General features: G+C 49.2%; 1 protein-coding gene across 1 annotated transcript; it reads right to left on the bottom strand.

Annotated features, from left to right (window-relative positions):
• Positions 1 to 978: 978 nt before the first annotated feature.
• Positions 979 to 8,367, bottom strand: HTR5A (5-hydroxytryptamine receptor 5A). The gene is made up of 2 exons (XM_013185734.3): positions 7,383 to 8,367; positions 979 to 6,497 (listed from the first exon to the last, which is right to left on the bottom strand). The coding sequence occupies exons 1-2, from the start codon at positions 8,124 to 8,126 to the stop codon at positions 6,165 to 6,167; spliced, it is 1,077 nt and encodes a 358-aa protein (XP_013041188.2). The 5' UTR covers positions 8,127 to 8,367; the 3' UTR covers positions 979 to 6,164.
• Positions 8,368 to 15,676: the final 7,309 nt, after the last annotated feature.

The following is a 15,676-nucleotide window of genomic DNA, read 5'->3' as shown; positions in this document are numbered from 1 at the left end:
GTGACATCTTCTTGCCTCTTTCCCTGCACGCCGACCTCAGTGGGGACGCGGGCTGCCTACTTTCCATGGGGGATCGGTGCCGGTGCCTGGCAGCAGCTGGCTGGTTCAGGCGCTGGGTCCCAGCGGCTCAGGCAAGCAGATGCCTCCGGTTTCGTGCACCCCAGCTGCCGGTTTGGCACCCCAATCCCAAAGAGCAGGGGAAGTCTGGCAAGTAGAGATGCTGTTTTTTAGAGAGTGCCGTCTTCCGTGCCAGCAGCCTGAGGTGCGACCACAATTCAGGGCCCAAGGAAGACGCGCTGACCTCAGGTTGCTGCTGGAATGACGAAAAATGCAGCATTGCAGGCCAGAGCTTGCACAAACCTGGGGATGTGGCCAGCAGCAGATAGCCTTGAATTACTCAGGGATTTCCACCTTCGGCAGCCAGCAGCGTGGGAAGGGGATCGGACCGGGCAGGGTGGATGCTCCAGTAATGCAGCAAACGCTTCATCTCCAACAGAGTGCTGGGGCTGGGGATTTTTCTTCCTGCAAATTAGGGTTGTGGAGAGAAGGGGAATTTTTTTTTTCTCCTTCCTTCTGCATTCCTGCACAGATGAGCAGCCCCACCGCAGCGGCAGCCTGGCCAGGTTTGCTTTCCCAGGGAGCGCTGCTGGATGCAGGGTTCAGGACCAGTTTGTCAGAAATGGCTCAGCAGAAGCCCACGGCGAGGGGATAGCTCTTATTTTCCACCTTCCCCATTTTTGTTGCAGTGATGGGACGGAGCCTGCTCCAGGGTGCAAAGCCCTGGGAGCTGCACCCAGCCCTGCACGGTGCCAGCCCCAGTGGGCGCTCGGCATTGCAGGAGGTATTGCTCCCACTGATGAAGATGCTGGTTAGGCTGAGGAACATCGGCTGTGCCCAGGGGGTCTGGAGAAAGGCCCCACCTGTCTTGCTTTTCAGGGTGATTAGGGGAAGTATTTGACTTGCCCAGCATGAGAAATTACACTGCGGAGAGAGCTGCAAGGCTCAGGCTGGCTGCTCAGCTGCATGCGTGAAGGAGGAGAAACAGCGAAATGCAACGAAACCGAACTGCAGCCTCTCCTCCCGTGACCAGCTTAAAATCCATGCTTGGACACAGCCCACGCACAGACAATAAGCTCCTGTTTGTTGCCACCGTGCCGAATTGTGCCACGTGCTCAGCTCCTGCTGCACCCTGCCACAGCCCCGTCCGAAGGGACAGTGCCACCCCTTCCATTGCATTGTGCTAAAGTGCCCCTCACGGGCTTGCACCCTCATTTCCCCATGCGAGTGACTCCACTGGCTGCATTTACACCTTTTCCAGTCCGAGAATCATTAGCAAATATCGGGGAGTTTGAACCCCACATTGATTTCTCCTTCACTTTTTCATAGCAGCGTTGTGCTGTCGAGCCAGATTCGTTCCCGAGCAATGAATACTTTGTATCGCCATTCGCAATGAACCGTGTGCTGCAATCAAAGGCAGACATCAATAAGATTTGTTTTAATCATATTTATTTCCTGTAATTTTTGATTCATTGAGTCCTTTATCAGCTGTTCCACGTTTTTGCCAAGGATCGGTTTCAAGCTGTAAATCAGTAACAGTATTAGCCTTATGAATACTCAGTTTCTCCTTTCTAAATACTGGCACAACTTCAGGTCTCGTCCAGCCTTCTGCAACTTATCTCAGGTGATATGGAAAATAACGGTGATTTAAAGAGCTCTTTGCCCACCTCTTTTAAAGCCAAGGGATATGCTGGCAGTTTGGTGACGTTCAGCCAGGGATGCAGATTTTGATAGAGGCATTTCACCCCAGTGCTCCCCCATGGGGCACTAATGACACCGTCGCTGTGTTCCCCTTGTGTCTGCTGCCGTCCCAGTTTGTGGGTGCAGGGAGGGATCCAAGTGAACGAGGGTGCTGTGCCCGTCGTGGGCAAAGCAACCGAAATCACTCCTTTACAGAAATCACTATGACACTTTGTCAGTTGTACCTCACCGCAGCGATCGCTGGAACTAATAGCCATTAATTACCTTTGTCAGATGAAATTCCCTTAATTGTCCACAACTTTACCTCCACGAAACCACCTCTTGCAGCTGCCACTGACAGCTTAAAGGCCACGTCAGTGCAAAATTTTAGGAAAAAGCTGGGTAAATTAAGGGAAGGTGAAGGCACGTGTGGCCCACCTCTGGCTGTCCTGGAGCCACCCATTTGACCTGCCTGCATCGAGAAGAAAGGTCAGCAGTACGGGGTGGAGGGGGAAGGCGTTCAGCCCACCTGTCATTTAATCCGAGGGCATGCTTTTATGACCTTTTCCTCTCCCTAAAAAAATACAGGAAAGGGGGTAGCAAGCCGCCTTGAGAGCTGCTGCTCCTTGAACCTTGACCAAATGCATTCAGCGTTGCGAGGAGACATTCAGCAGGCAGCTCGCACTGCGGTTTCTCCAGCTTTCGTGCTGCCATACAGCTGTTCATCGAACTGTCAGAGCATTGAGAGGGAAATAAATTAATTGTAAGTGGAAGAAGGTTAGTTAAATCTTTTCTGGAAGTATTATATAGCCATGAAATTGCATAGGAAATTCAATAATAATGGGTAATAATGTTCTTCTGAGAAATTAAATAGGAGCCCAATTTATAATGCGGCTCAGCATTCAAACCAGAGTGTTCCACCTTCCCCGTACACGATAAACATTTACTAATTAAGCCTCACAAAGCCTCTGTGAGGTAGATCTCTTCACACCACTGACTCTGTTTTATAAACGGGAACAAGGAGGTACAAGACACATCCTTTGAAGCTGGGGCTGCATGTCTTCAAACATGATCTGGGTCTCTGGGAGCCCACTCGGCATATGTGTTTGAATAGGGAGAGCTTTGTAAAAAGCCTCAGAGCCAGGAGCAGAAGTCAAGGTTTCTTTATGCCCCTTCATATGCTCTGATCATAGCTGCACGTTTTGATGCAAATCTTCAGCACGGTCTCCAGAATACTGATATTTTTCCTGTGTGATCACATTACATTGCAGGAGTGGTATTTAGAAGAAAAGCCAATGGTCTTAAGCCTCAAGCAAGAGCTGTAGGAATCGGCCTGTAATGGAGCTGCTAATTATGTGCAGAATCAAAGGAACAAAACTTAAGAGCAGCTGGAAGCTGTTATTTGTGGAAGATCAGTACGGATTGTATGGGATGTGGGTTGTCAAATAGATGTGGATGTAATTTGTGCCAGGATATTGGACTATCCACGACTATAGACAAATTAGAAATATTTAGTGTCATTTTATAATCCTCTCCTGTCTCCCTGTCACTGCTTAAGGCATAGCATGAATAAACACAGGTTGTAATGAGACGGAGCTTCATCCCAGACAGCAAGCCACAGCAACAGTAGGCGTCTTTCCCATTGGTTTCAGTTTGAGTTTTGTCTACTTACACGAGATACTAAGTTAGCATGCAGTTTATTCTACGTCCTGTTCAAGGATACCACATGACATAGAACTGCAGGAATCATCGAGAATCTGCAGTACTCATCCAACAGCAAATAGAAATGGGAAGGGACACAGCCCGGCCTGAAATGGGGTTGTGTAGACATGGCACTGTGTGTTAAACAGTGGGCTAAAGTCCAGTGTCGCGATTAATCCACGCTTATGTGTTGAAATTGTTGCCATGGTGCCTAACAATTAAAAAGGGAAGATACCAATGGCATAGATGAAGAGTTGCCTGATCATTTAGCGTAATACATTGGGAGAAATTTTTACCCAACTCTAGCTCAAAAGTTATTTCTTCCATTTCAGACCTCAAGAAGATCTTGCATGCTTAAAAGCACGACAGTTTTTAAAAGTGCATGGGTTGTATTTCAGAGCCATGTAGTTCAGATGAAATAAATAGTCCATTTTCTGCTTTCAGGCCTAGCTGAAAACTATCACGTAGCTTCTACTACCGAGCTGAGCTGAGGGTCTGGCTGGAGAGGGAAGCTTTTTTTCCAACTCATTTTTGGCTGAATAACCCTTCACATGACAACAGCAGTCAAGTTCCCCAAAAGTACAACTTTGCGTTGGTGATGAGCTGTCCAGAGAAAGCAGTGCAACCTTTATAACCCCACTAAAAGAAATTTGCTCAAGGGTTTGTCACAATGTTTGATATGTCAGAGATAATACTTAATGTAATGAAGAAATTAAATACTCTTTACTAGCTGTAGGGAGGTTTGCCCGTGGTTAGTGCAGATCAGAGACTCTGTTTTGGCAAAATTAGAAGGTTGCTCCCATCCCACCCATCTTCATGAATTAAGACTATGCTCTTACACAACAAAGCATGTTGGATAATATTCTGATTTACTTGAAGTCCCTGAGAATTTGTCCATTGCCTTCAGTGAGGGTAGGATTTTACCTAATATTTCTAACAGACTTTTATAAAATAGTGTTGAAAAAGATCTCAAGGGCCTTCTTGTCTCTCCTCTTGCCTCGAGGCAGGATCAGCTACGTCTGTGTCACTCCTGATGGATGTTTGTCTAACTGGTCCTGAAAGAACTGCAAGGCTTGATAGCACCTTGAGCTCTGCTTCCATTTTCACCTGTCTCAAGATTACAAAAGAAAAAGGTCTTTTTTTTACCAACTCTACCAGATTTTTGACCGGTTTTAAAGGACCAGTGACAATTTTATCTTCTGATGTCTCATGATCTACTAAGGATAGGAACTAATCCTATCCGCCACCAGGGAGTTTTTCCATGATTTATAGACATGCTTCCCTTTTATCTCTTCTTCTTGAGGTATCTGACATGAAATCATGTCTTTCTGATTCCCATCTTGTCTTTTCCTCCACCATTTCAGTTCCAATCTGATTTCAGAGGCTGCCCCCTAAGAGGTGATAGGTAAAACTAATGCTTTTATTTATCTCAAGGCCTGTCAGTCTTCCCCCAGCACAGAATAAAGTGCATAATTCTAATTCTAGGAGTGAAATGTCAACAACTGTAATTATGTTGGCAACACGGAAAGGCAGGGAGGCCACAGAGCAATAGCCAACAGGCAGGACAGAAGCTTTAGGGGGGGAGGATGAGGAGGGATGGGCAAAAGAAGAATCGCTTAAGTGTGGTCCTCGTGGAGGAGCACATCTATGGATTGGTTTTGCATCTAGAATGAAACACTGCCCATCATTAACTGCCCCTTTTCTGCAGTCCAGTGCTCGAGGAAATTAAGTGGGGTCTTTGCTTTGACTTCAGGAAGACCTGAATCACACCCATAAGCAGCAAAATGCAGCTCCTCATTGACACAAAATATGAAATACACTCCTTGCATCCCCTGCAACTACAGGAAACCTGCCCCACAGCCGCTCAAAATACATCTGTGATTTAGAATGGCAAACATAGACACAACGTTTAACATTTACAGGCCAGGAACACATGGTGTTTTGGAAAGTAAAGGTCTGAGACAGATGCTCACAAGTAGCAGTCAGAGAATGAGGGGTGGATTTCCCAGGCATTCTTTCTCATTCAAGTGTATACTGTGCGTTAAGCCTTCACAATAAATATATTAAAAACAAAAACAAACAAACAAACAAAAACCCTTGCTACATGGAATCCGATAGCAAATAGCACAATCTGTTGTTGATAAAGCATGTGAGAAAGGGCTTTGTACTTGGGAGTCTGCTTTTAACCCTTACTGAGGACCTTTATTCCTCAAATACAGACACGTAACAATCTCTACCAGTGAAAGACAAGAAAAGCGATCTGTTTGACTGCGCCATAAACATCGAGCTTCACACATAATCCCAAAACCTCCTGACATGAAGCGGTCCCAGCTGTGCACATGGGACAAAGCTGATTAATGCTCCGAGAGACCAGGCAGGAGCTGAAACCAGAGTTTCAGATGTGACCTTTTGCCAGAAGGCTGCTGTGCACCGTTACTGCCACCACACAGTCCCAAAAACATCACTGCGAAGGCAAGGGAGCGGTGGGGCACTGGAGGAAGAATGCTTCGCTGCTGGCCAGAGAAACCCTCATATGCTGTTTCAAGAAAAATAGCAACTGCCTTAGAAGCTGGGATAGAGTCTGCGTAGGAACCGGGACGTATGACCCGTGGGGATGCGTCTTTAGCATCACCTCAGTATCTGTGGCTTTCAACTCCCTCGAGTTCGGTTGGTTTCATCGAGAGCTGAGAACAGCCCCCTGGGGCAGCAGGAAAGCTTTCTCTTGCTCAGTGCTGTCTAAAGAACAGGTTCCTGAAGGCATTGTTGTAGTTTTTGTTGAAAGCAGTGTAGATGAGTGGATTAAAAAAGGAATTTGAATAGCCTAGCCATAGAAAAATACTCTTCCAAATGGGTGGGATGTCACACGAGCAGAGCGGGTTGATGAGCTCTGTGATGAAGAAGGGGATCCAGCAGAGCACGAAGACCCCGATAAGGATGCCCACCATGAGGGCAGCTTTCCTTTCCTTCTGCTCTCTCCATGTGTCTCCGTCCGTCTGGAATGTAACAGTGGCATGCCGGACAGTGAAGACCATCTGTGGCTGCTGGGCGGCTTCTTTCACCTGCCAAACACAAACACAAGTTGAGCCATATGTGCCTCGGGCAGCCGATCCCACACAGCGGGTACGCAACCAGACTGTGCAAGCGACGGCCAGCGCTCCCGGGGCAACGCGGGCCATCTACGTCACGGTATGACCCTCTTCCGGGCAACGCAGACCCAAAACTAAAGCCCCAGGGGAAATAAGTGCAGCACCACACAAAGATTTCTTCCCCTTTTAGGATCAGATCAGTAAAACAGGCGCACACCCACATTCCACGCACACAAGTCCCCTTTCTTACTCTGAATGCATTGAGTTAAAGAGTCCTTAACAGGAGAGGCAAGACAATTAGAACAGATTCCCTTCTTCCCCCCAAGAAATCTTTCCGGGATGCAGTGACTGTGCTTGGGCTGAACTAGCACAACCCAGGCAGGATTTGCAAGGATGCTTTGCGTGTGTCTTCTGTGCGGGTAGATTCACAACCTCCCCAACCCCACAGCTGCTTGCCGGGTTTCCTTCCTCAGTTTCGAGGGGATCCCACTCATTCACACCCCTGCACACCTCGCCAAGGGGGGAACGGTGACCCCTTGCTCCCGCTCGCAAGCACCAATCCCTCATTTTGTGGGGGAACCTCTGTCAGTCGCCGCGCACCCATGTGTGGCCAAGGCTCTCCGTCTGGCCCAAAGTTGCTTTGGCCACTCCTTGCGTGCTCCCAGCTGGGAATGTGGCAGTCAGAAGCCTGGGCTTGCAAGCTCTGAAGTCAACTTTCCCTTGAAAGCCTTCAGGCTTCACGGGGCTTTGGAGGGATGCTGTTTGCTTGCCCACCTGAGGTGTAAGTTTCGCCCAGGGGCTCGGCAGCTCAGCTGCTCCCAGAAGTTCCCAAAGCAAAAGGCAAGCACGGTGACCTACCTCCAGGGCTCCCGGTGTAACGGGGGTGATGGAGTTGTTCTTCCTAGACCCGATGCGAAACTTGGCTGCCTTGTAGATTTTCCAGTACACAAAAAGCACCACGCACAGGGGCAGGTAGAAGGCGCCAAACGTGGAGAAGATGGTGTAGGAAGGCTCCTGGCTGACCTGGCACTCCTCGCTGTCCTCCGAGTAAGTCTCTCCCCAGCCGAAGAGCAGCGGGGCCAAGGAGATGAAGGCGGAGAGCACCCAGGTGAGGGCAATCATGATGTTGGAGATGCGGCGCCGGGTGCGCAGCGTGTACTCCAGGTGGCGAGTGATGGACCAGTAGCGGTCCAGGGCGATGGCCGTGACGTTCCAGATGCTGGCGGTGCAGCACAGGACGTCGAAGGAGATCCACACCTGACACAAGGAGCGGCCCAGCCGCCACCGCCGCCCGGACAACTCGTGCACCAGGCTCAGGGGCATGACGAGGGCCGCCACCATCACGTCGGAGATGGCCATGGAGGCCACCAGGTTGTGGGGCACCCGGTGAAACGTGCGCACGCGGAGGATGGTGGCCAGCACCAACCCGTTCCAGAGGAAAGTGGCCACCACCAGCATGGCCAGGAGCGTGAGGACCAACACGCTGAAGACGGAGAGCTGCGTCCTGCCGCCATCCGCACCGCCGGGCGACCCGCTCCGGTTGCCAGCATCGTGCATCGCGGCGGCGGCGAAGAAACAACTGACGTTGAGCGTCCTCTCCATACCGTCCCCCGGTCCCGGCGCTGGGAGCCGCGGTACTACCGCGGGCGCGGATCCCCGGGGGCCACCCACTCCGCGGGGCTCCCCACCGGAGCCTTCATCCCCGGGGAGGAAGAACCTCGCGGCGGCAACCAAGCACCGGCGGCAGCCCCCGGCCCTCTCCGTCCCCGGCGGCGGCGGGAGGCGGCTCCGCGGGCGCGGGGAGCTGCGCGGCTCCCCCCGGCGCTCCGGCGGGGCGGCGCGGAGCGGAGCGGGGCGGCGCTGGAGGCAGCCAAGGGGCGGCGGCGGCGGAGCCCGTGCGGAGGAGCTGCTGCCCCTACCGAGGGGCCGGGGCAGGTGAGTCCCCCCCTCACCTCCTCGCGCGGGTGCGGAGCGTTTTGGTGCTTAGTCATTTTGGGGGAGCGGTTGTGTTTGTTTTTTTTTTTTTTTTATTATTTATATCCCGCTCGGAACAGGAGGAGAGGAGAGGGGAGATGTGCCGTGCCCGGCTTTGTCCCCGCTGGGGATGCCGGGGGTGGCGTTGGCCCCCCGTAGGATGGAAGAAGGGCACAAAGTTAGCATCCGTGCAGAATTGGACCTGGGGGGGCTTCTCGGGTGGCGTGAGGATGTGGCGGCTCGCCTGGGCTTGCAGCGAGCAAGCCGGCCGGCGACCCTGCTTTATTTGGGGTGAGGGGGAGACGTGGCGGGGGATTATTTCTTGGAGAACTTCTGCTCTGACATTTCCCAACTTGTGAGCAATCGGCAGGCCTTTCATTAGCAACAATCTCTCTTTTCGATATTGTTAGGAAGCGCCGTTTGAGCATTTCACCTGTTTTTTTTTTTTTTTTTCTCGTGCTGCCCGTGATAAGAGGGATTCAGGGCCTCATAGTAGCAGGCAGGATTTAAGCCCACCGAGCAGCTTTCCCAGCGCACTAGCTCCATGCAGGGATGCCAGCCAGCTCCTGCCTGCCGGCCTGGGGCTGCATTCAGGTAGGGCTGTGCCTCCTCCTTCTCCGGAGGGTCCCAGGGTAATGGGTCCGGAGAGGTTTGGGGCAGGAGCTGGCCATCCCCGGGCGCAGGCACGTGGCAGGGACAAGCAGGTAGGAGCTCACAGCCTGCATCGGCAGGGGCTGCATCGGTATTAGGAGACGGTGGCAATGACACTTGTGGGACTTTCAGAGAGCTGGGGGAGAAAACCTAAATGAAGCCGGTGTTCTGGGGAGCACCCGTGTATTCGTGGTGTTCGGGGGTAAACCCAAATGGGGCTTTCCGCTGTGTCTTCTGAACCACTCCAGACTTTTTCATGAAAACCAGCAAAGTAACAATAACAGGGGGTAAGCAAACGAGATGTTTCCTAGTGCTGCTCCTCATTTCTCCATGCTACCAAGGGAAACACAAAGCAGCATATCCAAATCAGGTTCGGGGATTCGCATCAGGTGCGCATGTGGGATTTTGCCCCACACTGTCCCGTGTTGGCTGTGTGTGTAGCAGGGCACAGCACAGGGGGGGCAAAGTCTCTGCTCCCCCCCATGTGAGGCACATGTGGGGCAGCCTGATGGCCACCTTGTTTTTTGGAGGATGGGAATTTACCCGTACGGACTCACACTGGTCTGTGACACTTGTCCTAGGGCCAGAGAACGGGACCCGGTCTGTTTTAGCTCCTAGAACAGATGTAGCCTTAGAAGCTGTAACATAATTTTGGAAGCACAGAGCCATCTTTTCGGGGGAGAGACTGTTGTTTTATCTTTTGTGCACGTGAATATTGGCAGTTTTTGAATGGTTAGGTTTTTTGACTTACAATGCAAAGGACAACTGAGGTTTGCATGCTTTCATAAAAGCCTCCTGATTTAAAATTCCTGGTTTGCAAGGTGCCAAACGTCCTTGACTATCATTCAACTGATCAAAACACTTAGCAACTGCTAGCACTGAGAGGTTTTTGTTGCATGGGCCCTTCCCAGAGAATCCTATGAAGCCCAGAATTAACAGAATTAGCCACAAATTATGGAATATGTGCTCCTGAAAAAATATTGTAATTCTTTGCTTCAGGAACAAATACACAAAAATTACATTTAAAGGGAAATGGAAATAAAATGTATTAAATCTGAAGAAGTAAAACTAGATTATGTCCTAATGAAAAAATTATTTATATTTTCATTATCTTACTTACTGGACTTTTAAAAATATGTATTAGCAGATTCTGGAGTTGGATGGGTCAGCTGAGTACTAATTGGAAATAGAAATTGTGGGCAAATACACACAAACACATATATATAGAATATATACGGAAATGCAAAGTTCTTCACCTGGGAAGGAAGAGCCCTGTACAACCGCACTGGCTGGGGACTGACCAGAAGGAGAAGGAGACAACTGCTAGAAGGAGAAGGAGAACTGAGATTTTCAACCCTAAGAAGAGAAGGTTTAGGGGAGAATCATACTGCTGTCTCCAGCTACCCCATGTGAGGGTGTAGAGAAGGTGGAGGCAGACTCTTCTTAGGGGTGCATGGAGATGGGACAAGGTGCACTGGATGCAAGATCATAGAATCATTGAATGGCTCAGGTTGGAAGTGACCTTAAAAACTATCCACTTCCAACCCTCCTGCCATGGGCAGGGATGCCACCCACTAGATCAGGTTGACCAGGGCATCGTCCAACCTGGTCTTGAACACCTCCAGGGATGGGGCATCCACAGCTTCTCTGGTCAACCTGTGCCAGTGCCTTACCGCACTCTGAATGAAGAATTTCGTCCTAACCTCTAATCTAAATCTCCCCTCTCTTAGTTTAAAACCATTCCCCCTCATCCTGTCATTATCTGCCTGAGCAAAAAGTTGCTTTCCATCTTCTTATAAGCCCCCTTTAAGTATTGAAAAGCTGCAATAAGGTCACCCTGGAACCTTCTCTTCTCCAGGGTGAACATCCCCATCTCTCTCAGCATTTTTCCATAGCAGAGGTTCTCTAGCCCTCTGATCAACTTTGTGGCCTTCCTCTGGACCCAGTTCTTGTGCTGGGGGCCCCAGACCTGGATGCAGGGCTCCAGGTGGGGTCTCACATGGGCAGAGCAGAGGGGGACGACCCCTCCCTCCCCTGCTGCCCACCCCTCTGTTGATGCAGCCCAGGAAGCAGTTGCCCTCCTGGGCTGCAAGCACACACTGCTGGCTCATGTCGAGCTTTTTGTCCAGCAGAACCCCAAGTCCTTCTCTGCAGGGTTGCTCTCCATGAGTTTTTCTCCCAGTCTGTGCTCATGTCTGGGATTGCCCCGACCCAGGTGCAGCACCTTGCACTTGGACTTGTTGAACCTCACGAGGTTCTCATAGGCCCACTTCTCCAGTCCCTCTGGATGGCACCCCTTCCTTCTGGTGTATTGACTGCACCACTCAGCTTGGTGTCATCTGCAAACTTGCTGAGAGAGCACTCGATCCCACTATGTCATTGATGAAGCTATTAAACAGCGCTGGTCCCAGGACAGACCCCTGAGGGACACCACTTGACACCAGCCTCCACCTGGACATGGAGCCATTGGCCACCACTCTCTGGGTGTGACCTTCAAGCCAACTCCTTATCCACTGAATGGTCCACCCACCAAGTCCATCTGTCTCCAATCTGGAGATCAGGATGTCATGTGGGACTGTGTCAAAGGCCTTAGAGAAGTCCAGGTAGATGACATCAGTCGATCTTCCCTTGCCGACTGATGCAGTCACTCCATCATAGAAGACCACCAGTTGGCCCTGCTTTAATGAGGGTTGGAGTAGGTGATCTCCAGAGTTCCTTCCCACCCTAGATCATTCTACAGTTCTTATTCTGTAATCTTTAAGCAAGGTGGCTGGATGCACCAGATTTTGGAATGGACTGTTATTTTTAAAGACCAAATGCTGTTTACATTACACACATTAGTAAGCCCATTGATTTCCTCAGAACCACTGATATTTATAAAGTGAGTGAAAGCTTGAGGTCTGTGGCAATTTGGTAATGTTTGTGGAATGATCTCACCTCTGAAACTGAGACAAGCATCTGGACTACAAAGTCAGGACTATCTCACATCTTCAATGATGGTGCCAGAGGAGTTAAAAGTTACTCTGCTTTCCTAGATTTAGCAGTTTCCCTCCACTAGAGACCAATAAATACTGCTTGTAATGAAATACCATTTACAGGAGGTACTTTCCAATTCAAAATATCCCATTGTAGCTGGTAGTTGGAGAGTGGGAGGGAATCCCAGATGGTCACTGCAGTGTCACTTTCCTACACGCACATCCAAGTAGTGCCTGTTCTTGGGGACAGGGTCAGTACACTTTTACTGTCAATTTATATACAGATCTTTTGAACCTCTGCATTTAGAACTGGTGGAAAAGTGAAAGGAAACAGCCCAGGAGGTCTTTTTGATGAACAAATGAGAACTTCGATCTACAGGGCAGGTGGAGCTGCTGGGTTAGACAAGCATTAAAGGCACTTGCGTACTCACTGGATATAGACAGCAGCGCTCAGAGCTCTGCTCAGTTGCCAGCCAGACTGCTCAGTAATTGTGTATCCTGTCAGTGCAATTTCTGAAGCTCAGGTAGTCACCAACTCAATTTTACTTAACGTTCATCAACTCGAGCTCGGGCGTTTTACATCCAGACATGCTTTCTGAACACGCTTGCACACCACCCACTCCTTTCTTGCAGCAGCAAAACTCTCAGATACAAACACATGTAAACCAGGCAAACTGTGAGGCTGTTCTCACACCCTTACAGCCCATCCACACTTCTGAGTCTCACTCTAGTCTTGCTAAAACCAAGATCTTCAGAGATGGGCAATATGACAGGCAATGTGCATTGTGATAGACTCTTATGGCGCCCCACTTCTGGCTTGGTTTGGATTTCAGTGTCCTGTGGTGGTAGGAATGTAGTTTGGGGAGTGGAGAGGAGGGACGCTGAACTGGAGCTTTTCATGGACAGGCACCGTTTTTTATGAAACTTTCACCTCTTCATATAATTCATTTCATCAAACCTTTCTCAGCTCCAGAGCAGTAGCTCTAGTTGGGAAGAACACTGAGAAATTCCCTCCATCTGCAGTGGTCCATGAATTAGAGCATGCACTTGGTCCGTAGGAATGGTTCAAAGGTTCAGAGCATCCCAGCTCAGGCTACGAGCTTGAATCCTGATGCCTCATATCCAATATGCGTATTTTAAATGCCAAGAGGCTGACTATTCTGGGTAGCTCTCTCTTCTGTTGAAGCCGTTTAGTAGTTGCATATTTATGGGAGCACAGACTTACCCAAGGGCTTCTACCAGCCAAGTGCCACAGCAACTGGAAGATGAAGTCAGTCTTTCTCTCCCAGTAACACTTAATTACTTGTTGCGAAGTAGAGCGACTCCTGAACGAGAAGCAGAGGTTAATCCTGCCAGGTGTTAGCAGGAGGGTAGCAGGGCTGTGGAAGTACCTCAGAGCAGGAGCAAGGAGGACCTGAGTGCCCCGCATCCGCGGAGCATCCCAGGGACTGACCCGTTTGTCTGGCTGGGTCTCTTGTGTGGCTGGAAAACTGTTCCTCACTCAGCCTCTAATGGCAGGTCTAATTCAGCTGAGGGATGCCAGCCTTCCTTTAGGAATTGTTACCATTTGAATGAATTCAGTGACATGTCTAAACTTTAATTTCTGCTGGAAGAACAAAGCAGAACAAGAATAAAAGCTGTTTAACAGAGCAGCCTCTTTGCCTAGAGCAAAGTCGCCTCCTATGCAGCCTCCCTGCTGAGTGCCTTTCCTCACAGTAGTAGTGTCTCTTGAATTTGTCCACAATCTATTACACAGGCAGCCTAAAGGGAAGATGGACTCCAGTGCCTTGAAACACCACATATTTCTCAGTAAATGGTCCATTAGGAGCGTTTACCTATCTTCTGCCTAATGTGAATTAACTCCTGCTGGAACTACCCCTTAGTTTTTGCTTAGCAAAAAGCCACGTTCATCGTCGGAGGACCAGCATAACTTCATGAAGTCTTACAGACAACTCCTGCATCATCCAGTGCCACAGCTGAAGTTGCACTCTGTGTAAATAAATGAAATATAAATAACCTTATCCCTTCTTTCATACCTTAAGGGACAACATTAATCATCTGTGTAATTTCAGGGGAATCAGCAGAGTTGCTAGGTGTCATATTGGCTTTTAGTCAAAGGTACTCCAGAGCGAGTAGTTATGACAGTAATGCAATAACTTGGAGCCTGCCTCAGGGGGTACTGCCCTCACAAGGCATCCGCAGTTTTCATTTATTTCTCTGCTGATAGCAAATACTTAACGCGTATATATACCTGCATCTGTAATCTGTGTCTGTGGTCAGTCCCGAGAAGTATGCCTGTCTCCTGTCCCTGATGGAGTTAGTCTCTGCAGGTTGCTTATGAATCCGTAATTTCTGATTAAAAAATAAAAACAAAGTTTAAAAATTTCAAAGTACATTATGCTTTTGGGAGTCCGTAGTATCCTGCGGTTCTGTCAATCTTCTCGAATCCCAGGCCTGTAGAAAAATCCTAAGAAGCCGTGTGTGACGACTGGGTACCTCTAACTTAATACATGAGCTCTGGCAATCGAAGCTGCCAGTGCAAACTGTCAGGACTCTGCCAGGCAGACAGATGGCACGATGACAGGAAATGGATGGGTCTCTAAAACTCAATTATCATTTCAGCTCAGGCCTATTCTTCTTATGCCAAGTTGTGGAAGAGATTTGTTTATGCATTTTGGCAGATAATTTGCATAGGTGTGAAGCTATAGGAACGGCTGTGATAGTATGAGCCTGAACATGGCTTTTCCTGGTGAGTGTTGTCTTCCAGGTTACCCTTCTGCCTCCTTGCAGGTGGTAGGTTTCTGAACATTTATTTAGATAAATCCAGCCGTAGTCTGGAAATCGTCTATCAGAACTCCAGACACAAAATATTTTAAGATCCATTTTCCATGATAAGGATGGAAAACACTTTAAATAGTTTTCCAGGCCAGCACTTTTTTTTTTTTTTTTCCCCTTCTAATACCTCCTTCCTTCCCTATTCTGCTCCCTTTGGTTCCTTGGCAGCATGTTCCATGCAGCAAGGTCTTCCTAGATTTGAGTACCTTATCTCCATCCACCACTGTCTTCAGCATTCAAGACTGGTTTTGTTATTGTAACAAATCGTCAGCGTGTACAGAAATGAAACCACCAATGCCAGCCATCAAATGATGTCTTCAGTGGGAGATTCTTTGCTCATCTTCCACCAGTAGCCTGATTTATTTATACACCTTTGGTTGCTGCCTTCTTCCCTGGAGATTTCTGAGCATCCGCAGCCACATCTCTACCATCTACCAGCCAGTGAAAGCATTGGCACGGTCGTACAGCTTCCCCAGCTTGGGTTTTGCTGACGAGCTTCTCAGATTAGTATTCACATGCTGTTTCCTTCCAGCTGTGGAGTATTTTCCTCCCCCTTATTATTCGGCGTACCTATATGCTTCCCTTCTCCTGCCTGCCCAGGTCATGCAGATCAGAGCACTGCTGGTGATTTCAGTAAGTTCTCAGTACCATCAACGTGGCAGGCCAGTGTAAAGCTCATTAGAGAATACAGGAAAGCTGCAGAATGTTATTTATATT

The sequence above is a fragment of the Anser cygnoides genome, chromosome 2, assembly GCF_040182565.1.
Source record: "Anser cygnoides isolate HZ-2024a breed goose chromosome 2, Taihu_goose_T2T_genome, whole genome shotgun sequence".
NCBI lineage: Eukaryota > Metazoa > Chordata > Aves > Anseriformes > Anatidae > Anser > Anser cygnoides.
Note: the sequence above shows the minus strand (reverse complement) of the source record. Positions and strands in the feature narration are given on the sequence as shown.

Excerpts from the sequence above, each read along its gene's own strand:
- HTR5A (XM_013185734.3), bottom strand. The coding sequence starts at position 8,126 with ATGGAGAGGACGCTCAACGTCAGTTGTTTCTTCGCCGCCGCCGCGATG. Across the intron at positions 6,498-7,382 it reads TTACACCGGGAGCCCTGGAG|GTGAAAGAAGCCGCCCAGCA; the intron begins GTAGGTCACCGT and ends TGTGTTTGGCAG.